This window comes from Giraffa tippelskirchi, chromosome 7 (assembly GCF_054371585.1).
Source record: "Giraffa tippelskirchi isolate mGirTip1 chromosome 7, T2T-mGirTip1v1.2.pri, whole genome shotgun sequence".
NCBI classification, from domain to species: domain Eukaryota; kingdom Metazoa; phylum Chordata; class Mammalia; order Artiodactyla; family Giraffidae; genus Giraffa; species Giraffa tippelskirchi.
The window spans coordinates 65,485,333-65,510,027 of record NC_137281.1 but is presented as its reverse complement, the minus strand read 5'-3'; the positions used below and the strand labels follow the sequence as shown (position 1 = coordinate 65,510,027).

General features: G+C 55.1%; 2 protein-coding genes and 1 long non-coding RNA gene across 3 annotated transcripts in view; 2 read left to right on the top strand and 1 right to left on the bottom strand.

The window, feature by feature from the left end:
* Positions 1 to 24,330, bottom strand: part of LOC145514118 (uncharacterized) — a 32,600-nt gene extending 8,270 nt beyond the window's left edge. Inside the window, exons 1-3 of the long non-coding RNA XR_014059837.1 lie at positions 24,131 to 24,330; positions 8,855 to 8,966; positions 1,217 to 1,328 (exon numbers count right to left, since the gene is read on the bottom strand). This is a non-coding gene — a long non-coding RNA (uncharacterized LOC145514118). The remainder of the gene's footprint in view (positions 1 to 1,216; positions 1,329 to 8,854; positions 8,967 to 24,130) is intronic.
* Positions 5,065 to 6,818, top strand: LOC145514100 (uncharacterized). The gene is made up of 3 exons (XM_081511189.1): positions 5,065 to 5,203; positions 5,603 to 5,915; positions 6,166 to 6,818. Exons 1-3 carry the CDS (start codon positions 5,069 to 5,071, stop codon positions 6,792 to 6,794), a joined length of 1,077 nt encoding a protein of 358 aa, XP_081367315.1. The 5' UTR covers positions 5,065 to 5,068; the 3' UTR covers positions 6,795 to 6,818.
* Positions 20,319 to 22,094, top strand: LOC145514098 (uncharacterized). The gene is made up of 3 exons (XM_081511187.1): positions 20,319 to 20,479; positions 20,879 to 21,191; positions 21,442 to 22,094. Exons 1-3 carry the CDS (start codon positions 20,345 to 20,347, stop codon positions 22,068 to 22,070), a joined length of 1,077 nt encoding a protein of 358 aa, XP_081367313.1. The 5' UTR covers positions 20,319 to 20,344; the 3' UTR covers positions 22,071 to 22,094.
* Positions 24,331 to 24,695: the final 365 nt, after the last annotated feature.

Sequence of the window (24,695 nt, the reverse complement as noted above, 5' to 3'; positions counted from 1 at the left end):
TCACTCATGAAGGCAGCTCAGGTGTTCTCATGCCCTGCCTGCCTGCCTGCCTGCCTGGCTCATCCGTGAGCTGTGCCCACCTCCAGGGCAGGACTCCACCTTCTCCTCTCTGTGTACCGTGAATCTGCACACAGTGGGCTTTCAGAACCTTAGGAGACTTGAGCCATTCCCACTGGAGCCAGAACCCTCCCCAGGAAGGAAAACAGCTGTGGAGTCATTTTGGCCCCAGCACTGGTTCCCAAACCCTGGCGGCTCCTACAGCCTCTACGGTGTGATGAGGGAGGTCCCTTTTGACAGAGCTTTCCGGCTGTCAGATCTAAGCTGTTGTTTCCCTGTCAGCTGTGTCTCTTCCGTTGCAGCCAGGTGGGCCACGCTGCTCCAAAGGAGCTCACAAGCTGAGTTGCAAGGGAGGTATTGAGAGGACAGGGATGGCTACAACGTGCTGCAAACTGAGTGAGGGTCCCCACAATCCTCAGCAAAGGTCTGTGGTGTGCAAGTGGGGAGTAGAGGGCCCCCAAGTTCCAAAGGAAGGGAGGTACTCGGGAGCTAAAGCCCTTGGCTGCTGTGGTAGCAGCTGCAGATGGCAGCTCGTCCACAGCGCACTTCGAATGAGGTCATATGAGCGGGACTCTGGAAATGGCTCCAAAATCCAGAGAATGGGGTCAGGGTATGTGGGAATCCGGCGGGGGTGGGGGGTGGATGAAGGAAGGTGTCCTTCCTCTCTCCAGTGCAATTTGGTTTGGTGAGTCTCAAAGCTACCAGATGGCACTTCCCAAGTCAGGCCCCCACAGGAATCAGGGTGGGCTGCGTGCCTCGGCCCCTGCCACAGGGACAAGCCACACCACTGGCCTCCCTGAGCTCAAATGGCCGGATCTGGGGGTTCTGTCTGGGTGCACACCTCCTTGCTGTGGCCAAGTTCCCCCCTTCTCTGAGCACCAGCTTCATCCTCTCGAAGGAGGACATCGATTGCTACCTTGGCACGTTACTCTCTTCATCCTGTGAAGACTCATTAGGCTTATCCTACAATTACTAGCTGGCCCGAAGACATATCTCCTGAATCCAGATTAAGCTGGAGTCTCCCAGGCTCATCTGGCATGTCTTCCCTGAAGTCTGCCAAAACCCACACCCTTGCATTTCCAGGGACTCCCCTTAGCCAGCTGGGCAGAAAACCCAGCATGCTTCAAACAAGCTGACAGACAAGCGGGAGAGGACTCACGGGCAGACGGCCTCCCTCAGGTCTCGGGTGGAGCTCTGGGACCACAGCAGCAACGGGCCATCCCAGCCCCTGGGCTCAGCAGCGCCCTCATTCTCAGGCCGGCGGCTCTGCCCTGAGGGGAGCAGGAAGGTCACCAACTGCCGCAGGCGGACCTCAAGCCCCTCCCACTGCTGGAGCCTGACCTCCCCCGGCCCCACCCCTTCCCCTACCCCAGCAGGACGAGAGCTCGTCTTCCCCTGGCTTCCAACGTGAGGCCCGGCCCTGGGCCCCGATTGGGCACTGCCCCAGTCCGGAGCCAATCACAGTGGCCAGGGAGGTGGAACGCACCGATTGGCCAGGGCCAGGTCATGTGACCATGCTCCCCAGGAAACTCAAATATTACCAAGATTCCCTAACAAACCAATGAACAAAATTATCCAGTAAACGCAAACCGTACTTTTTAATGAGGCCAATGTCACAGAAAAAAAAAAAAAAAGCTTCACAATGAACTGCTCAAGGAAGCTACTAAATAAACTTTCAGAAAAGTTAAGTCGTTTTTTTTTTTTTTTTAATAGGGTGACGGAGAGCTATACCTTTCCCATCTATGTGAATTTAGGTTTAAACTAGATTTCCCTTGGCTATTATATAAGACAAAAAACCCCACATCACCCCCTTTCACTCCCCCCACCCCCAAAAAGTGTTTTAGTCTATTGAGTTTTTGTGTCCTCAGTTGTGTCTGATTCACGGCAACTCACGAACTCTACACAGCCAGGCTCTTCCGTCCATGGAATTCAGGGCAATTTTTTTCTGTCACAGTAAATGCCCACCCTGGGTGATCCAAAGGCAAGGGCTCAGAGGCTCCTGAGAGACTAACTCCTTTCAGCTGAGCACAGAGCTGGCTCCTCACTGGGATGCCTGTGGCCTGGGGCTCCCAGAGGGAACAGCAGCACTCGCCCCACCGTGTGGTCACTGCTGCAAGTGCAGGCTGCTCCTCACTCCCCCTTGACAGTGTCCCTGAGGGCAGAACAGTGTGAATCTACTCAAGGTGGAAATGCAAACTCCGATGCAACCAAACTTCCCACAAGGTCTCCAAAACCACTCAGGAACAGGGAATTGGAAACTGCAGGGCATGACATGAATGGAGATGGAGACTTGACACCTTACACCGAGTTCACTTCCAGTTATCCCTAGACAAAGTTTCCATGAAAACTTGTCACAAATCTAGAAGAACAATGAGCAGAAACCGGACACGTGCTTTGAGTCTTCACACACAAAACTAAAAGGCAGTCCACAAAACAACCCAGAGAATACAGTGGACTTTGCAAAATCAAAGATATCTACCGTGGGAAAGACCTCATTACAAAAGCAAAAGACAGGTCATACATCGCGAGACGAATGAGTGGAAACACAAAGCTTCTCAAGGACGTGTCTCCAAACAGACAAAGAACACCAACACAACAAGCCTGTGAAAACTAGGGAAAGGTCTGAAGGGACGCCAGACTGAGGAAGACACACACAGAGTATCCCGGATGATGTCCAGCACTGAGGGCCTGAAGAAACAACAGTCTGGTTGCACTCCCTCAGGCCTGTGTGACCCTGGATGAGGCCTCTGTTTCCCGGTGGCTCTGAGAGATGGACAGGGAGGAAGGGGAAGAGAAATCACTTGCACTTCTAATACTCACAGCAAAGTCTTCCAATGAGAAGGGAATTATCACCCCCACTGACAATGCCATTCACTGAAGTGATACCCACGAGTCCATCTAACCCAGAAGGGAAGGAAGGACCTGTTCTCACAAAACGGCGAGAGATGGAAGAAAGAAGATCAAGCCCACACCAATCACTGGAAAGAGAAGCTGTGCTCAGGGCTTGAAAGAATTCCTATTGGGAAAATGATGTCACAGCCCCACAAGGCAATCCACAGCTTCGATGCTATTCCTCCCAAAATGCCAATGCATGTTCGCACCGAACAAAGAATTGCAAAAGGGGTTACGGAAACAGAAAAGAGCCTAAATTGTCAATACAATCCGACGAAAAAGCCCCGATACGGACGTCCAAGGTTGTGTGAAAGGAAATTAGACGACCAAACTAGGATCCTCAGGAGAGTATCGGAGAAGGCGATGGCGACCCACTCCAGTACTCTTGCCTGGAAAATGCCCTGGACGGAGGAGCCTGGTAGGCTGCAGGCCATGGGGTCGCGCAGAGTCAGACACGACTGAAGTGACTTAGCCGCAGCGGCAGCAGCAGGACAGTATGCTATTGGGAATACAACAACACACACAGATCCAGATCGATGGAATAAAGTTGAGGGTCCAGAAACAAACCCCGGCATCCAAGGTCAACTCATCTCTGACACAGAAGGGGAGAATATCCAAATGGGAACAAGAAAGCCTCTTCAATCAATGTCCATGGGAAAACCAGACAGCTACATCTGAAGAACGCTATTGGTTTTGATCTCACACCACCTCAATATCGGGGAAAAACCTCACCCTAAAGACTGATGTCATGAGATAGCTAGAAAGAAGCGTAGGTCAAAGGCTCCTTAACATCAGAGTCTCCTTGCCATTTGCTGGGCGGAGGTAGAAATGGGTCTCTTCAAGTAAGGGAAAGAGGGAAACCAAGTACACCAATGGGTTTCCATCCAATGGAACCTCTTCACAACAGAGAAGCTAAGCATTCACAAATGCAAAAGATAGGAAACGGAACATGAGAGACTCCTTGCAAGTGGTGTATCTGAGAAGGGGTTCATATGGAAAGAGACGAAGAATGCACAGCACTCAGATTCCAAGAAACACCACCACCACCCTTGACCCTTCCCCCATGACCAACTCCGACCTAAAGCCTTTCTCTCCCTCTAACCTATCCCTAAAACATAACCCTCATCTAATCATATACATGTGCATTCCTAGCATCCATCCATCCACACACGAGAGAGAAAGAGGAAGACACAGACTGAATCGAGAAAGGAAAAGAGAGGGACACAGCCAGAGAGAGACACGGAACCAAAGAGAGGAAAGGAGTCGATGGTCCAGACTTTTCATCAATCTGTCTCGAAGGTAGAAGCAATGACAGCGCCCATCCACCCCAGAAGGGGGAAACGGACGGAAGGTTTGGAGAGGAAAAGACAAGAACGCAGGGAGCCATTAGAAGCTCAGCCACCCGCAGAAGCCGAGCTGGGACACTTGAACAGAATCTCAATGGAAACAGAGGACCAGAAAGTTGGCTACTCTTTTCTATCAGAGAGGGAGACCTTCGAGTCTTCCTTTCGGTCCTCCAACTTGCATGCGGGGTCTCCAAACAGTCAGGAGGGGGAGTGCCTTTTCCTGGGTACCACGGCGCATCCAGGCCTCGTTCTGCCCCATTCTGTGCTGTGTCAGCCCTGGATGGAGTCTTTCTTTCTGAAGTCTCAGCGCACAAGCTCCACGTGATATCAGCCCCAGGTGGAAAGGCATGGAGCTGCTCGTAGGCCGACAGACCTAGGAAACAGATGGGAGAATGACCCCCACTCTGCAGATGGAGAGACCGGGGAAACCCTGAGGGGCATATGCTTGTCCAGGGCCACACCACTTACGAGAAGAAGGAGCCTGGTCTGAGAGCAGCGGGGTCCTCGGAGCTCAGGCCCTGGCTGCACCCAGGCCTCCCCAGGGCTGTGGGCTGGGCTGTGTGGCTGTCACTGTGCCTGCACATGGCCTAAGGGGGGTGGTCGAGCAGTCAGAAACCCAGAGATTCCCTTGCGAAGTTTTGGGGAAGGGACCTCAGCACGAACCCCAGGAAATGATGTCACCTGCCGGCAACAGAACCCAACAGAACCCGCAACCCGGGTATCCAGGCCTCCAGAGCGGAGAGGAGCCCCCAGCCAGATCACTTGCTGCCAGGATGTTCTGCTGTTTGCCCCTGCCCAGAGGCCGGGGCCTCAGGAGAGCTCACAGGCAGTGTGCGTGGGCACCCTGTCGACGTTGGCTCAGGGCACCCCCGAGAGGCCTCTGGCCCTTTGCCCGGAGAAACAGAAAGGTAACACGGGGAGCCCCAGGCGGGGCCAGGCCACCTCTCCCATGCCACCCGGAAACACCGGGTCCTTTGCCTGTGTGTGTGGATGCGGGTTTCTCGGGGTGTGTCTCCCTCAAGGAAGCCCAGGCGGATGTGGGGTCAGAAGCCTGCGGACAAGTTGTGTCCACACCCCAGGGGAGAGCAGGCTGGGTGGGATGGGGAGAGTGCGGGCAGCGCCGGCCGCCCAGGCTGACCTCACACCCTCAGGTGGGTCTCTTTCCTCCCGGGTGGGGATCTGAGCAGACACACGTCTCTGACCCTTCTGGGAAGAGAAGTTCGAGCAGGCAGAAGCAGCGGCTCCACTGGCCAGGCCCAGCTTGGAAAACTCCCAGCACGGCTGGCTGACGGTCACTGTCGTTGCAGAGCTTCCCACGTGATGAGGCCGAGGACGGGGACACCCCGTCCACCTCCCGGAGGGAGGGGTCGGAGCACCACCCCCCCGCCCGTGAGGCCCAGTGCAGGCTCCAGGTGAGCGTGCCCACGGAGGCATCAGCCCCACCGGGGGCGAAGCGGAGGCGGGGAAGGCCTGCTGCCGAGACACCACCCAGGATACACCCGGCGGCCCAGTCTGAGGCGGCCACGGAGCTCAGCACACCCGGCTCCGACCCAGAGTCCCGAGAACCCCGGCCTCTGAGGCAGCAGGAGGACCTGGAGCCCAGCACGCCAGAGCACAGAGGTGAGGACGCTGGGGCTGGTGCACGGGAGTGTGTGGGGAGGGGGTGCTGAGCTACACACGGACGAGTCCCCGAAAGATGCTGCTGGGCCTGCAGCAAGCGCTGGCCTCACACCCCCACCCCCATCTTGCACACTTCAGTCCCAAAAGACATCCGACCCTGGGTATTCTTTGGGAATCTCTTGGAAGCTTTCTGTCCCGGGATACGCACATGCCAAGGCTGGCCTGTGGGCAAACTTTGCTTCTCCCCCAGCTCTAGCACTGGCCTCCAACTGGAACCAGGCTCTACTTCCCAGACCTGTCCCTACAGAGGTGGTGGCTCCAGGTGCAGGACCCAGGGATCCACCGAGGCCAGATGGAGATCCGAGACTTGCCCTCACAGAGACACCAGGCCAGCTGGGTACTGGCCAGCACACCGGGCAGATCGGATCTCCGTGCCTGCAGGGCCCCCAGCCCCAGGCACTGATGTCCCACCCCCTCAGCCAGAACCTCCACCTCCACGTGCACCTGTACCTGCTCGGGCTTTGGCAGGAGAACCCGAGGCAGAGGAAGAGTCACCGCCTCGGCAGGGAGAGCCTGCCCTGGCTCCCGCGCAACACCCAGACGCCGACGATGACTCACTCGCCCCTGCAGGAAGAACGAGCCCCCGCTCTGGGCAGAGACCCAGAGCCCTTGCCGGAAACACCACGTCCAGGGGAGCGGTCGGCTCTGCAGCCTCCATCCCTGTCTGCTCACCGTGGACGCCGGCAACTCGGTCTGCCCCCAGGGGACATGGAGTTCCTTTCCCCTGAACTGCTTTGCATTTGGTTTGTTTCCACCTTTCTGGTGATGTTTTATTTTGTGTATGGTTTCCTGTATTTCTCTTGGTTAAGTTGGGATTAGTAAACTTTTTCATCATTGTTGCAATTTGGGAACACTGTTGTGTAACTCTGGTGATACTGTGTTACCATCCCACTTTGTAGTTTCAGACCCGTTCGATCTTTATGCCCCACCCCCCAACAAAGCCTGGATTCAAGGCAAGCACGCCCTGTTCATCCCTCCCCCCGATCCTGAACACAATTTCATCTTTTCTTTCTGCATTCCTTCCTATATTCTTGGTGTCCCCAATCAATGACTCTCAGTGAAATGACTGAAGGAGTTTTTTTCGGACTCTCCACCTACTGTAAGACTCCATTGGAGAGTTCTCATTTGTATGTCATTTGAACTAGCCTTTGATAGCTGAAAGGACGGTGTACGTCCTTTCAAGATATCATGTGCCAAACGAAGCCCTTTTGGCAAATGCCATCATTATCTCCAGGCAGGCATTGCTGTTTGAAGGGTGACATCTCAGCCAGAAGGCAGAGGCTGAGCTCCTCTTGTTGCACCAGCTCCCAAAAGAAGCCAAGAAAGGGAGCTGGAACAACAAACCACCCCAACGCCCAGGAAAGCGTTCTTCACGACAGAAGGCTAGAAAATGACCCAACAACCTTGTGGCCCAGAACCCCTCTAAAAAATCACTGTTCCATAAAAAAGAGAAACACATGGGAAGTTCCAAGGAGAGGCAATGCCCATGGCCAGTGTACTTTAGAGACGGCCTGACCGCTCCGGGGAAGACACGCACCGACGGAACCCCTTGGGAAACAGCAGTGATAGTCCTCACCGTCGTAAGGGTTTCCTCTGGGGACAACCTGCCCTGGGCACCACATGAGGGAGCAGACCGGCTTCTCTTCCTCTGCCCCCACACCATTCACTCATGAAGGCAGCTCAGGTGTTCTCATGCCCTGCCTGCCTGCCTGCCTGCCTGGCTCATCCGTGAGCTGTGCCCACCTCCAGGGCAGGACTCCACCTTCTCCTCTCTGTGTACCGTGAATCTGCACACAGTGGGCTTTCAGAACCTTAGGAGACTTGAGCCATTCCCACTGGAGCCAGAACCCTCCCCAGGAAGGAAAACAGCTGTGGAGTCATTTTGGCCCCAGCACTGGTTCCCAAACCCTGGCGGCTCCTACAGCCTCTACGGTGTGATGAGGGAGGTCCCTTTTGACAGAGCTTTCCGGCTGTCAGATCTAAGCTGTTGTTTCCCTGTCAGCTGTGTCTCTTCCGTTGCAGCCAGGTGGGCCACGCTGCTCCAAAGGAGCTCACAAGCTGAGTTGCAAGGGAGGTATTGAGAGGACAGGGATGGCTACAACGTGCTGCAAACTGAGTGAGGGTCCCCACAATCCTCAGCAAAGGTCTGTGGTGTGCAAGTGGGGAGTAGAGGGCCCCCAAGTTCCAAAGGAAGGGAGGTACTCGGGAGCTAAAGCCCTTGGCTGCTGTGGTAGCAGCTGCAGATGGCAGCTCGTCCACAGCGCACTTCGAATGAGGTCATATGAGCGGGACTCTGGAAATGGCTCCAAAATCCAGAGAATGGGGTCAGGGTATGTGGGAATCCGGCGGGGGTGGGGGGTGGATGAAGGAAGGTGTCCTTCCTCTCTCCAGTGCAATTTGGTTTGGTGAGTCTCAAAGCTACCAGATGGCACTTCCCAAGTCAGGCCCCCGCAGGAATCAGGGTGGGCTGCGTGCCTCGGCCCCTGCCACAGGGACAAGCCACACCAGTGGCCTCCCTGAGCTCAAATGGCCGGATCTGGGGGTTCTGTCTGGGTGCACACCTCCTTGCTGTGGCCAAGTTCCCCCCTTCTCTGAGCACCAGCTTCATCCTCTCGAAGTAGGACATCGATTGCTACCTTGGCACGTTACTCTCTTCATCCTGTGAAGACTCATTAGGCTTATCCTACAATTACTAGCTGGCCCGAAGAGATATCTCCTGAATCCAGATTAAGCTGGAGTCTCCCAGGCTCATCTGGCATGTCTTCCCTGAAGTCTGCCAAAACCCACACCCTTGCATTTCCAGGGACTCCCCTTAGCCAGCTGGGCAGAAAACCCAGCATGCTTCAAACAAGCTGACAGACAAGCGGGAGAGGACTCACGGGCAGACGGCCTCCCTCAGGTCTCGGGTGGAGCTCTGGGACCACAGCAGCAACGGGCCATCCCAGCCCCTGGGCTCAGCAGCTCCCTCATTCTCAGGCCGGCGGCTCTGCCCTGAGGGGAGCAGGAAGGTCACCAACTGCCGCAGGCGGACCTCAAGCCCCTCCCACTGCTGGAGCCTGACCTCCCCCGGCCCCACCCCTTCCCCTACCCCAGCAGGACGAGAGCTCGTCTTCCCCTGGCTTCCAACGTGAGGCCCGGCCCTGGGCCCCGATTGGGCACTGCCCCAGTCCGGAGCCAATCACAGTGGCCAGGGAGGTGGAACGCACCGATTGGCCAGGGCCAGGTCATGTGACCATGCTCCCCAGGAAACTCAAATATTACCAAGATTCCCTAACAAACCAATGAACAAAATTATCCAGTAAACGCAAACCGTACTTTTTAATGAGGCCAATGTCACAGAAAAAAAAAAAAAAAGCTTCACAATGAACTGCTCAAGGAAGCTACTAAATAAACTTTCAGAAAAGTTAAGTCGTTTTTTTTTTTTTTTTTAATAGGGTGACGGAGAGCTATACCTTTCCCATCTATGTGAATTTAGGTTTAAACTAGATTTCCCTTGGCTATTATATAAGACAAAAAACCCCACATCACCCCCTTTCACTCCCCCCACCCCCAAAAAGTGTTTTAGTCTATTGAGTTTTTGTGTCCTCAGTTGTGTCTGATTCACGGCAACTCACGAACTCTACACAGCCAGGCTCTTCCGTCCATGGAATTCAGGGCAATTTTTTTCTGTCACAGTAAATGCCCACCCTGGGTGATCCAAAGGCAAGGGCTCAGAGGCTCCTGAGAGACTAACTCCTTTCAGCTGAGCACAGAGCTGGCTCCTCACTGGGATGCCTGTGGCCTGGGGCTCCCAGAGGGAACAGCAGCACTCGCCCCACCGTGTGGTCACTGCTGCAAGTGCAGGCTGCTCCTCACTCCCCCTTGACAGTGTCCCTGAGGGCAGAACAGTGTGAATCTACTCAAGGTGGAAATGCAAACTCCGATGCAACCAAACTTCCCACAAGGTCTCCAAAACCACTCAGGAACAGGGAATTGGAAACTGCAGGGCATGACATGAATGGAGATGGAGACTTGACACCTTACACCGAGTTCACTTCCAGTTATCCCTAGACAAAGTTTCCATGAAAACTTGTCACAAATCTAGAAGAACAATGAGCAGAAACCGGACACGTGCTTTGAGTCTTCACACACAAAACTAAAAGGCAGTCCACAAAACAACCCAGAGAATACAGTGGACTTTGCAAAATCAAAGATATCTACCGTGGGAAAGACCTCATTACAAAAGCAAAAGACAGGTCATACATCGCGAGACGAATGAGTGGAAACACAAAGCTTCTCAAGGACGTGTCTCCAAACAGACAAAGAACACCAACACAACAAGCCTGTGAAAACTAGGGAAAGGTCTGAAGGGACGCCAGACTGAGGAAGACACACACAGAGTATCCCGGATGATGTCCAGCACTGAGGGCCTGAAGAAACAACAGTCTGGTTGCACTCCCTCAGGCCTGTGTGACCCTGGATGAGGCCTCTGTTTCCCGGTGGCTCTGAGAGATGGACAGGGAGGAAGGGGAAGAGAAATCACTTGCACTTCTAATACTCACAGCAAAGTCTTCCAATGAGAAGGGAATTATCACCCCCACTGACAATGCCATTCACTGAAGTGATACCCACGAGTCCATCTAACCCAGAAGGGAAGGAAGGACCTGTTCTCACAAAACGGCGAGAGATGGAAGAAAGAAGATCAAGCCCACACCAATCACTGGAAAGAGAAGCTGTGCTCAGGGCTTGAAAGAATTCCTATTGGGAAAATGATGTCACAGCCCCACAAGGCAATCCACAGCTTCGATGCTATTCCTCCCAAAATGCCAATGCATGTTCGCACCGAACAAAGAATTGCAAAAGGGGTTACGGAAACAGAAAAGAGCCTAAATTGTCAATACAATCCGACGAAAAAGCCCCGATACGGACGTCCAAGGTTGTGTGAAAGGAAATTAGACGACCAAACTAGGATCCTCAGGAGAGTATCGGAGAAGGCGATGGCGACCCACTCCAGTACTCTTGCCTGGAAAATGCCCTGGACGGAGGAGCCTGGTAGGCTGCAGGCCATGGGGTCGCGCAGAGTCAGACACGACTGAAGTGACTTAGCCGCAGCGGCAGCAGCAGGACAGTATGCTATTGGGAATACAACAACACACACAGATCCAGATCGATGGAATAAAGTTGAGGGTCCAGAAACAAACCCCGGCATCCAAGGTCAACTCATCTCTGACACAGAAGGGGAGAATATCCAAATGGGAACAAGAAAGCCTCTTCAATCAATGTCCATGGGAAAACCAGACAGCTACATCTGAAGAACGCTATTGGTTTTGATCTCACACCACCTCAATATCGGGGAAAAACCTCACCCTAAAGACTGATGTCATGAGATAGCTAGAAAGAAGCGTAGGTCAAAGGCTCCTTAACATCAGAGTCTCCTTGCCATTTGCTGGGCGGAGGTAGAAATGGGTCTCTTCAAGTAAGGGAAAGAGGGAAACCAAGTACACCAATGGGTTTCCATCCAATGGAACCTCTTCACAACAGAGAAGCTAAGCATTCACAAATGCAAAAGATAGGAAACGGAACATGAGAGACTCCTTGCAAGTGGTGTATCTGAGAAGGGGTTCATATGGAAAGAGACGAAGAATGCACAGCACTCAGATTCCAAGAAACACCACCACCACCCTTGACCCTTCCCCCATGACCAACTCCGACCTAAAGCCTTTCTCTCCCTCTAACCTATCCCTAAAACATAACCCTCATCTAATCATATACATGTGCATTCCTAGCATCCATCCATCCACACACGAGAGAGAAAGAGGAAGACACAGACTGAATCGAGAAAGGAAAAGAGAGGGACACAGCCAGAGAGAGACACGGAACCAAAGAGAGGAAAGGAGTCGATGGTCCAGACTTTTCATCAATCTGTCTCGAAGGTAGAAGCAATGACAGCGCCCATCCACCCCAGAAGGGGGAAACGGACGGAAGGTTTGGAGAGGAAAAGACAAGAACGCAGGGAGCCATTAGAAGCTCAGCCACCCGCAGAAGCCGAGCTGGGACACTTGAACAGAATCTCAATGGAAACAGAGGACCAGAAAGTTGGCTACTCTTTTCTATCAGAGAGGGAGACCTTCGAGTCTTCCTTTCGGTCCTCCAACTTGCATGCGGGGTCTCCAAACAGTCAGGAGGGGGAGTGCCTTTTCCTGGGTACCACGGCGCATCCAGGCCTCGTTCTGCCCCATTCTGTGCTGTGTCAGCCCTGGATGGAGTCTTTCTTTCTGAAGTCTCAGCGCACAAGCTCCACGTGATATCAGCCCCAGGTGGAAAGGCATGGAGCTGCTCGTAGGCCGACAGACCTAGGAAACAGATGGGAGAATGACCCCCACTCTGCAGATGGAGAGACCGGGGAAACCCTGAGGGGCATATGCTTGTCCAGGGCCACACCACTTACGAGAAGAAGGAGCCTGGTCTGAGAGCAGCGGGGTCCTCGGAGCTCAGGCCCTGGCTGCACCCAGGCCTCCCCAGGGCTGTGGGCTGGGCTGTGTGGCTGTCACTGTGCCTGCACATGGCCTAAGGGGGGTGGTCGAGCAGTCAGAAACCCAGAGATTCCCTTGCGAAGTTTTGGGGAAGGGACCTCAGCACGAACCCCAGGAAATGATGTCACCTGCCGGCAACAGAACCCAACAGAACCCGCAACCCGGGTATCCAGGCCTCCAGAGCGGAGAGGAGCCCCCAGCCAGATCACTTGCTGCCAGGATGTTCTGCTGTTTGCCCCTGCCCAGAGGCCGGGGCCTCAGGAGAGCTCACAGGCAGTGTGCGTGGGCACCCTGTCGACGTTGGCTCAGGGCACCCCCGAGAGGCCTCTGGCCCTTTGCCCGGAGAAACAGAAAGGTAACACGGGGAGCCCCAGGCGGGGCCAGGCCACCTCTCCCATGCCACCCGGAAACAGCGGGTCCTTTGCCTGTGTGTGTGGATGCGGGTTTCTCGGGGTGTGTCTCCCTCAAGGAAGCCCAGGCGGATGTGGGGTCAGAAGCCTGCGGACAAGTTGTGTCCACACCCCAGGGGAGAGCAGGCTGGGTGGGATGGGGAGAGTGCGGGCAGCGCCGGCCGCCCAGGCTGACCTCACACCCTCAGGTGGGTCTCTGTCCTCCCGGGTGGGGATCTGAGCAGACACACGTCTCTGACCCTTCTGGGAAGAGAAGTTCGAGCAGGCAGAAGCAGCGGCTCCACTGGCCAGGCCCAGCTCGGAAAACTCCCAGCACGGCTGGCTGACGGTCACTGTCGTTGCAGAGCTTCCCACGTGATGAGGCCGAGGACGGGGACACCCCGTCCACCTCCCGGAGGGAGGGGTCGGAGCACCACCCCCCCGCCCGTGAGGCCCAGTGCAGGCTCCAGGTGAGCGTGCCCACGGAGGCATCAGCCCCACCGGGGGCGAAGCGGAGGCGGGGAAGGCCTGCTGCCGAGACACCACCCAGGATACACCCGGCGGGCCAGTCTGAGGCGGCCACGGAGCTCAGCACACCCGGCTCCGACCCAGAGTCCCGAGAACCCCGGCCTCTGAGGCAGCAGGAGGACCTGGAGCCCAGCACGCCAGAGCACAGAGGTGAGGACGCTGGGGCTGGTGCACGGGAGTGTGTGGGGAGGGGGTGCTGAGCTACACACGGACGAGTCCCCGAAAGATGCTGCTGGGCCTGCAACAAGCGCTGGCCTCACACCCCCACCCCCATCTTGCACACTTCAGTCCCAAAAGACATCCGACCCTGGGTATTCTTTGGGAATCTCTTGGAAGCTTTCTGTCCCGGGATACGCACATGCCAAGGCTGGCCTGTGGGCAAACTTTGCTTCTCCCCCAGCTCTAGCACTGGCCTCCAACTGGAACCAGGCTCTACTTCCCAGACCTGTCCCTACAGAGGTGGTGGCTCCAGGTGCAGGACCCAGGGATCCACCGAGGCCAGATGGAGATCCGAGACTTGCCCTCACAGAGACACCAGGCCAGCTGGGTACTGGCCAGCACACCGGGCAGATCGGATCTCCGTGCCTGCAGGGCCCCCAGCCCCAGGCACTGATGTCCCACCCCCTCAGCCAGAACCTCCACCTCCACGTGCACCTGTACCTGCTCGGGCTTTGGCAGGAGAACCCGAGGCAGAGGAAGAGTCACCGCCTCGGCAGGGAGAGCCTGCCCTGGCTCCCGCGCAACACCCAGACGCCGACGATGACTCACTCGCCCCTGCAGGAAGAACGAGTCCCCGCTCTGGGCAGAGACCCAGAGCCCTTGCCGGAAACACCACGTCCAGGGGAGCGGTCGGCTCTGCAGCCTCCATCCCTGTCTGCTCACCGTGGACGCCGGCAACTCGGTCTGCCCCCAGGGGACATGGAGTTCCTTTCCCCTGAACTGCTTTGCATTTGGTTTGTTTCCACCTTTCTGGTGATGTTTTATTTTGTGTATGGTTTCCTGTATTTCTCTTGGTTAAGTTGGGATTAGTAAACTTTTTCATCATTGTTGCAATTTGGGAACACTGTTGTGTAACTCTGGTGATACTGTGTTACCATCCCACTTTGTAGTTTCAGACCCGTTCGATCTTTATGCCCCACCCCCCAACAAAGCCTGGATTCAAGGCAAGCACGCCCTGTTCATCCCTCCCCCCGATCCTGAACACAATTTCATCTTTTCTTTCTGCATTCCTTCCTATATTCTTGGTGTCCCCAATCAATGACTCTCAGTGAAATGACTGAAGGAGTTTTTTTCGGACTCTCCACCTACTGTAAGACTCCATTGGAGAGTTCTCATTTGTATGTCATTTGAACTAGCCTTTGATAGCTGAAAGGACGGTGTACGTCCTTTCAAGATATCATGTGCCAAACGAAGCCCTTTTGGCAAATGCCATCATTATCTCCAGGCAGGCATTGCTGTTTGAAGGGTGACATCTCAGCCAGAAGGCAGAGGCTGAGCTCCTCTTGTTGCACCAGCTCCCAAAAGAAGCCAAGAAAGGGAGCTGGAACAACAAACCACCCCAACGCCCAGGAAAGCGTTCTTCACGACAGAAGGCTAGAAAATGACCCAACAACCTTGTGGCCCAGAACCCCTCTAAAAAATCACTGTTCCATAAAAAAGAGAAACACATGGGAAGTTCCAAGGAGAGGCAATGCCCATGGCCAGTGTACTTTAGAGACGGCCTGACCGCTCCGGGGAAGACACGCACCGACGGAACCCCTTGGGAAACAGCAGTGATAGTCCTCACCGTCGTAAGGGTTTCCTCTGGGGACAACCTGCCCTGGGCACCACATGAGGGAGCAGACCGGCTTCTCTTCCTCTGCCCCCACACCATTCACTCATGAAGGCAGCTCAGGTGTTCTCATGCCCTGCCTGCCTGCCTGCCTGCCTGGCTCATCCGTGAGCTGTGCCCACCTCCAGGGCAGGACTCCACCTTCTCCTCTCTGTGTACCGTGAATCTGCACACAGTGGGCTTTCAGAACCTTAGGAGACTTGAGCCATTCCCACTGGAGCCAGAACCCTCCCCAGGAAGGAAAACAGCTGTGGAGTCATTTTGGCCCCAGCACTGGTTCCCAAACCCTGGCGGCTCCTACAGCCTCTACGGTGTGAAGAGGGAGGTCCCTTTTGACAGAGCTTTCCGGCTGTCAGATCTAAGCTGTTGTTTCCCTGTCAGCTGTGTCTCTTCCGTTGCAGCCAGGTGGGCCACGCTGCTCCAAAGGAGCTCACAAGCTGAGTTGCAAGGGAGGTATTGAGAGGACAGGGATGGCTACAACGTGCTGCAAACTGAGTGAGGGTCCCCACAATCCTCAGCAAAGGTCTGTGGTGTGCAAGTGGGAAGTAGAGGGCCCCCACGTTCCAAAGGAAGGGAGGTACTCGGGAGCTAAAGCCCTTGGCTGCTGTTGTAGCAGCTGCAGATGGCAGCTCGTCCACAGCGCACTTCGAATGAGGTCATATGAGCGGGACTCTGGAAATGGCTCCGAAATCCAGAGAAAGGGGTCAGGGTATGTGGGAATCCGGCGGGGGTGGGGGGTGGATGAAGGAAGGTGTCCTTCCTCTCTCCAGTGCAATTTGGTTTGGTGAGTCTCAAAGCTACCAGATGGCACTTCCCAAGTCAGGCCCCCGCAGGAATCAGGGTGGGCTGCGTGCCTCAGCCCCTGCCACAGGGACAAGCCACACCAGTGGCCTCCCTGAGCTCAAATGGCCGGATCTGGGGGTTCTGTCTGGGTGCACACCTCCTTGCTGTGGCCAAGTTCCCCCCTTCTCTGAGCACCAGCTTCATCCTCTCGAAGGAGGACATCGATTGCTACCTTGGCACGTTACTCTCTTCATCCTGTGAAGACTCATTAGGCTTATCCTACAATTACTAGCTGGCCCGAAGAGATATCTCCTGAATCCAGATTAAGCTGGAGTCTCCCAGGCTCATCTGGCATGTCTTCCCTGAAGTCTGCCAAAACCCACACCCTTGCATTTCCAGGGACTCCCCTTAGCCAGCTGGGCAGAAAACCCAGCATGCTTCAAACAAGCTGACAGACAAGCGGGAGAGGACTCACGGGCAGACGGCCTCCCTCAGGTCTCGGGTGGAGCTCTGGGACCACAGCAGCAACGGGCCATCCCAGCCCCTGGGCTCAGCAGCGCCCTCATTCTCAGGCCGGCGGCTTTGCCCTGAGGGGAGCAGGAAGGTCACCAACTGCCGCAGGCGGACCTCAAGCCCCTCCCACTGCTGGAGCCTGACCTCCCCCGGCCCCACCCCTTCCCCTACCCCAGCAGGACGAGAGCTCGTCTTCCCCTGGCTTCCAACGTGAGGCCCGGCCCTGGGCCCCGATTGGGCACTGCCCCAGTCCGGAGCCAATCACAGTGGCCAGGGAGGTGGAACGCACCGATTGGCCAGGGCCAGGTCATGTGACCATGCTCCCCAGGAAACTCAAATATTACCAAGATTCCCTAACAAACCAATGAACAAAATTATCCAGTAAACGCAAACCGTACTTTTTAATGAGGCCAATGTCACAGAAAAAAAAAAAAAATGCTTCACAATGAACTGCTCAAGGAAGCTACTAAATAAACTTTCAGAAAAGTTAAGTCGTTTTTTTTTTTTTTTAATAGGGTGACGGAGAGCTATACCTTTCCCATCTATGTGAATTTAGGTTTAAACTAGATTTCCCTTGGCTATTATATAAGACAAAAAACCCCACATCACCCCCTTTCACTCCCCCCACCCCCAAAAAGTGTTTTAGTCTATTGAGTTTTTCTGTCCTCAGTTGTGTCTGATTCACGGCAACTCACGAACTCTACACAGCCAGGCTCTTCCGTCCATGGAATTCAGGGCAATTTTTTTCTGTCACAGTAAATGCCCACCCTGGGTGATCCAAAGGCAAGGGCTCAGAGGCTCCTGAGAGACTAACTCCTTTCAGCTGAGCACAGAGCTGGCTCCTCACTGGGATGCCTGTGGCCTGGGGCTCCCAGAGGGAACAGCAGCACTCGCCCCACCGTGTGGTCACTGCTGCAAGTGCAGGCTGCTCCTCACTCCCCCTTGACAGTGTCCCTGAGGGCAGAACAGTGTGAATCTACTCAAGGTGGAAATGCAAACTCCGATGCAACCAAACTTCCCACAAGGTCTCCAAAACCACTCAGGAACAGGGAATTGGAAACTGCAGGGCATGACATGAATGGAGATGGAGACTTGACACCTTACACCGAGTTCACTTCCAGTTATCCCTAGACAAAGTTTCCATGAAAACTTGTCACAAATCTAGAAGAACAATGAGCAGAAACCGGACACGTGCTTTGAGTCTTCACACACAAAACTAAAAGGCAGTCCACAAAACAACCCAGAGAATACAGTGGACTTTGCAAAATCAAAGATATCTACCGTGGGAAAGACCTCATTACAAAAGCAAAAGACAGGTCATACATCGCGAGACGAATGAGTGGAAACACAAAGCTTCTCAAGGACGTGTCTCCAAACAGACAAAGAACACCAACACAACAAGCCTGTGAAAACTAGGGAAAGGTCTGAAGGGACGCCAGACTGAGGAAGACACACACAGAGTATCCCGGATGATGTCCAGCACTGAGGGCCTGAAGAAACAACAGTCTGGTTGCACTCCCTCAGGCCTGTGTGACCCTGGATGAGGCCTCTGTTTCCCGGTGGCTCTGAGAGATGGACAGGGAGGAAGGGGAAGAGAAATCACTTGCACTTCTAATACTCACAGCAAAGTCTTCCAATGAGAAGGGAATTATCACCCCCACTGACAATGCCATTCACTGAAGTGATACCCACGAGTCCATCTAACCCAGAAGGGAAGGAAGGACCTGTTCTCACAAAACGGCGAGAGATGGAAGAAAGAAGATCAAGCCCACACCAATCACTGGAAAGAGAAGCTGTGCTCAGGGCTTGAAAGAATTCCTATTGGGAAAATGATGTCACAGCCCCACAAGGCAATCCACAGCTTCGATGCTATTCCTCCCAAAATGCCAATGCATGTTCGCACCGAACAAAGAATTGCAAAAGGGGTTACGGAAACAGAAAAGAGCCTAAATTGTCAATACAATCCGACGAAAAAGCCCCGATACGGACGTCCAAGGTTGTGTGAAAGGAAATTAGACGACCAAACTAGGATCCTCAGGAGAGTATCGGAGAAGGCGATGGCGACCCACTCCAGTACTCTTGCCTGGAAAATGCCCTGGACGGAGGAGCCTGGTAGGCTGCAGGCCATGGGGTCGCGCAGAGTCAGACACGACTGAAGTGACTTAGCCGCAGCGGCAGCAGCAGGACAGTATGCTATTGGGAATACAACAACACACACAGATCCAGATCGATGGAATAAAGTTGAGGGTCCAGAAACAAACCCCGGCATCCAAGGTCAACTCATCTCTGACACAGAAGGGGAGAATATCCAAATGGGAACAAGAAAGCCTCTTCAATCAATGTCCATGGGAAAACCAGACAGCTACATCTGAAGAACGCTATTGGTTTTGATCTCACACCACCTCAATATCGGGGAAAAACCTCACCCTAAAGACTGATGTCATGAGATAGCTAGAAAGAAGCGTAGGTCAAAGGCTCCTTAACATCAGAGTCTCCTTGCCATTTGCTGGGCGGAGGTAGAAATGGGTCTCTTCAAGTAAGGGAAAGAGGGAAACCAAGTACACCAATGGGTATCCATCCAATGGAACCTCTTCACAACAGAGAAGCTAAGCATTCACAAATGCAAAAGATAGGAAACGGAACATGAGAGACTCCTTGCAAGTGGTGTATCTGAGAAGGGGTTCATATGGAAAGAGACGAAGAATGCACAGCACTCAGATTCCAAGAAACACCACCACCACCCTTGACCCTTCCCCCATGACCAACTCCGACCTAAAGCCTTTCTCTCCCTCTAACCTATCCCTAAAACATAACCCTCATCTAATCATATACATGTGCATTCCTAGCATCCATCCATCCACACACGAGAGAGAAAGAGGAAGACACAGACTGAATCGAGAAAGGAAAAGAGAGGGACACAGCCAGAGAGAGACACGGAACCAAAGAGAGGAAAGGAGTCGATGGTCCAGACTTTTCATCAATCTGTCTCGAAGGTAGAAGCAATGATAGCGCCCATCCACTCCAGAAGGGGGAAACGGACGGAAGGTTTGGAGAGGAAAAGACAAGAACGCAGGGAGCCATTAGAAGCTCAGCCACCCGCAGAAGCCGAGCTGGGACACTTGAACAGAATCTCAATGGAAACAGAGGACCAGAAAGTTGGCTACTCTTTTCTATCAGAGAGGGAGACCTTCGAGTCTTCCTTTCGGTCCTCCAACTTGCATGCGGGGTCTCCAAACAGTCAGGAGGGGGAGTGCCTTTTCCTGGGTACCACGGCGCATCCAGGCCTCGTTCTGCCCCATTCTGTGCTGTGTCAGCCCTGGATGGAGTCTTTCTTTCTGAAGTCTCAGCGCACAAGCTCCACGTGATATCAGCCCCAGGTGGAAAGGCATGGAGCTGCTCGTAGGCCGACAGACCTAGGAAACAGATGGGAGAATGACCCCCACTCTGCAGATGGAGAGACCGGGGAAACCCTGAGGGGCATATGCTTGTCCAGGGCCACACCACTTACGAGAAGAAGGAGCCTGGTCTGAGAGCAGCGGGGTCCTCGGAGCTCAGGCCCTGGCTGCACCCAGGCCTCCCCAGGGCTGTGGGCTGGGCTGTGTGGCTGTCACTGTGCCTGCACATGGCCTAAGGGGGGTGGTCGAGCAGTCAGAAACCCAGAGATTCCCTTGCGAAGTTTTGGGGAAGGGACCTCAGCACGAACCCCAGGAAATGATGTCACCTGCCGGCAACAGAACCCAACAGAACCCGCAACCCGGGTATCCAGGCCTCCAGAGCGGAGAGGAGCCCCCAGCCAGATCACTTGCTGCCAGGATGTTCTGCTGTTTGCCCCTGCCCAGAGGCCGGGGCCTCAGGAGAGCTCACAGGCAGTGTGCGTGGGCACCCTGTCGACGTTGGCTCAGGGCACCCCCGAGAGGCCTCTGGCCCTTTGCCCGGAGAAACAGAAAGGTAACACGGGGAGCCCCAGGCGGGGCCAGGCCACCTCTCCCATGCCACCCGGAAACAGCGGGTCCTTTGCCTGTGTGTGTGGATGCGGGTTTCTCGGGGTGTGTCTCCCTCAAGGAAGCCCAGGCGGATGTGGGGTCAGAAGCCTGCGGACAAGTTGTGTCCACACCCCAGGGGAGAGCAGGCTGGGTGGGATGGGGAGAGTGCGGGCAGCGCCGGCCGCCCAGGCTGACCTCACACCCTCAGGTGGGTCTCTTTCCTCCCGGGTGGGGATCTGAGCAGACACACGTCTCTGACCCTTCTGGGAAGAGAAGTTCGAGCAGGCAGAAGCAGCGGCTCCACTGGCCAGGCCCAGCTCGGAAAACTCCCAGCACGGCTGGCTGACCGTCACTGTCATTGCAGAGCTTCCCACGTGATGAGGCCGAGGACGGGGACACCCCGTCCACCTCCCGGAGGGAGGGGTCGGAGCACCACCCCCCCGCCCGTGAGGCCCAGTGCAGGCTCCAGGTGAGCGTGCCCACGGAGGCATCAGCCCCACCGGGGGCGAAGCGGAGGCGGGGAAGGCCTGCTGCCGAGACACCACCCAGGATACACCCGGCGGCCCAGTCTGAGGCGGCCACGGAGCTCAGCACACCCGGCTCCGACCCAGAGTCCCGAGAACCCCGGCCTCTGAGGCAGCAGGAGGACCTGGAGCCCAGCACGCCAGAGCACAGAGGTGAGGACGCTGGGGCTGGTGCACGGGAGTGTGTGGGGAGGGGGTGCTGAGCTACACACGGACGAGTCCCCGAAAGATGCTGCTGGGCCTGCAGCAAGCGCTGGCCTCACACCCCCACCCCCATCTTGCACACTTCAGTCCCAAAAGACATCCGACCCTGGGTATTCTTTGGGAATCTCTTGGAAGCTTTCTGTCCCGGGATACGCACATGCCAAGGCTGGCCTGTGGGCAAACTTTGCTTCTCCCCCAGCTCTAGCACTGGCCTCCAACTGGAACCAGGCTCTACTTCCCAGACCTGTCCCTACAGAGGTGGTGGCTCCAGGTGCAGGACCCAGGGATCCACCGAGGCCAGATGGAGATCCGAGACTTGCCCTCACAGAGACACCAGGCCAGCTGGGTACTGGCCAGCACACCGGGCAGATCGGATCTCCGTGCCTGCAGGGCCCCCAGCCCCAGGCACTGATGTCCCACCCCCTCAGCCAGAACCTCCACCTCCACGTGCACCTGTACCTGCTCGGGCTTTGGCAGGAGAACCCGAGGCAGAGGAAGAGTCACCGCCTCGGCAGGGAGAGCCTGCCCTGGCTCCCGCGCAACACCCAGACGCCGACGATGACTCACTCGCCCCTGCAGGAAGAACGAGCCCCCGCTCTGGGCAGAGACCCAGAGCCCTTGCCGGAAACACCACGTCCAGGGGAGCGGTCGGCTCTGCAGCCTCCATCCCTGTCTGCTCACCGTGGACGCCGGCAACTCGGTCTGCCCCCAGGGGACATGGAGTTCCTTTCCCCTGAACTGCTTTGCATTTGGTTTGTTTCCACCTTTCTGGTGATGTTTTATTTTGTGTATGGTTTCCTGTATTTCTCTTGGTTAAGTTGGGATTAGTAAACTTTTTCATCATTGTTGCAATTTGGGAACACTGTTGTGTAACTCTGGTGATACTGTGTTACCATCCCAATTTGTAGTTTCAGACCCGTTCGATCTTTATGCCCCACCCCCCAACAAAGCCTGGATTCAAGGCAAGCACGCCCTGTTCATCCCTCCCCCCGATCCTGAACACAATTTCATCTTTTCTTTCTGCATTCCTTCCTATATTCTTGGTGTCCCCAATCAATGACTCTCAGTGAAATGACTGAAGGAGTTTTTTTCGGACTCTCCACCTACTGTAAGACTCCATTGGAGAGTTCTCATTTGTATGTCATTTGAACTAGCCTTTGATAGCTGAAAGGACGGTGTACGTCCTTTCAAGATATCATGTGCCAAACGAAGCCCTTTTGGCAAATGCCATCATTATCTCCAGGCAGGCATTGCTGTTTGAAGGGTGACATCTCAGCCAGAAGGCAGAGGCTGAGCTCCTCTTGTTGCACCAGCTCCCAAAAGAAGCCAAGAAAGGGAGCTGGAACAACAAACCACCCCAACGCCCAGGAAAGCGTTCTTCACGACAGAAGGCTAGAAAATGACCCAACAACCTTGTGGCCCAGAACCCCTCTAAAAAATCACTGTTCCATAAAAAAGAGAAACACATGGGAAGTTCCAAGGAGAGGCAATGCCCATGGCCAGTGTACTTTAGAGACGGCCTGACCGCTCCGGGGAAGACACGCACCGACGGAACCCCTTGGGAAACAGCAGTGATAGTCCTCACCGTCGTAAGGGTTTCCTCTGGGGACAACCTGCCCTGGGCACCACATGAGGGAGCAGACCGGCTTCTCTTCCTCTGCCCCCACACCATTCACTCATGAAGGCAGCTCAGGTGTTCTCATGCCCTGCCTGCCTGCCTGCCTGCCTGGCTCATCCGTGAGCTGTGCCCACCTCCAGGGCAGGACTCCACCTTCTCCTCTCTGTGTACCGTGAATCTGCACACAGTGGGCTTTCAGAACCTTAGGAGACTTGAGCCATTCCCACTGGAGCCAGAACCCTCCCCAGGAAGGAAAACAGCTGTGGAGTCATTTTGGCCCCAGCACTGGTTCCCAAACCCTGGCGGCTCCTACAGCCTCTACGGTGTGAAGAGGGAGGTCCCTTTTGACAGAGCTTTCCGGCTGTCAGATCTAAGCTGTTGTTTCCCTGTCAGCTGTGTCTCTTCCGTTGCAGCCAGGTGGGCCACGCTGCTCCAAAGGAGCTCACAAGCTGAGTTGCAAGGGAGGTATTGAGAGGACAGGGATGGCTACAACGTGCTGCAAACTGAGTGAGGGTCCCCACAATCCTCAGCAAAGGTCTGTGGTGTGCAAGTGGGGAGTAGAGGGCCCCCAAGTTCCAAAGGAAGGGAGGTACTCGGGAGCTAAAGCCCTTGGCTGCTGTGGTAGCAGCTGCACATGGCAGCTCGGCCACAGTGCACTTCGAATGAGGTCATATGAGCGGGACTCTGGAAATGGCTCCGAAATCCAGAGAAAGGGGTCAGGGTATGTGGGAATCCGGCGGGGGTGGGGGGTGGATGAAGGAAGGTGTCCTTCCTCTCTCCAGTGCAATTTGGTTTGGTGAGTCTCAAAGCTACCAGATGGCACTTCCCAAGTCAGGCCCCCGCAGGAATCAGGGTGGGCTGCGTGCCTCGGCCCCTGCCACAGGGACAAGCCACACCAGTGGCCTCCCTGAGCTCAAATGGCCGGATCTGGGGGTTCTGTCTGGGTGCACACCTCCTTGCTGTGGCCAAGTTCCCCCCTTCTCTGAGCACCAGCTTCATCCTCTCGAAGGAGGACATCGATTGCTACCTTGGCACGTTACTCTCTTCATCCTGTGAAGACTCATTAGGCTTATCCTACAATTACTAGCTGGCCCGAAGAGATATCTCCTGAATCCAGATTAAGCTGGAGTCTCCCAGGCTCATCTGGCATGTCTTCCCTGAAGTCTGCCAAAACCCACACCCTTGCATTTCCAGGGACTCCCCTTAGCCAGCTGGGCAGAAAACCCAGCATGCTTCAAACAAGCTGACAGACAAGCGGGAGAGGACTCACGGGCAGACGGCCTTCCTCAGGTCTCGGGTGGAGCTCTGGGACCACAGCAGCAACGGGCCATCCCAGCCCCTGGGCTCAGCAGCGCCCTCATTCTCAGGCCGGCGGCTCTGCCCTGAGGGGAGCAGGAAGGTCACCAACTGCCGCAGGCGGACCTCAAGCCCCTCCCACTGCTGGAACCTGACCTCCCCCGGCCCCACCCCTTCCCCTACCCCAGCAGGACGAGAGCTCGTCTTCCCCTGGCTTCCAACGTGAGGCCCGGCCCTGGGCCCCGATTGGGCACTGCCCCAGTCCGGAGCCAATCACAGTGGCCAGGGAGGTGGAACGCACCGATTGGCCAGGGCCAGGTCATGTGACCATGCTCCCCAGGAAACTCAAATATTACCAAGATTCCCTAACAAACCAATGAACAAAATTATCCAGTAAACGCAAACCGTACTTTTTAATGAGGCCAATGTCACAGAAAAAAAAAAAAAATGCTTCACAATGAACTGCTCAAGGAAGCTACTAAATAAACTTTCAGAAAAGTTAAGTCGTTTTTTTTTTTTTTTAATAGGGTGACGGAGAG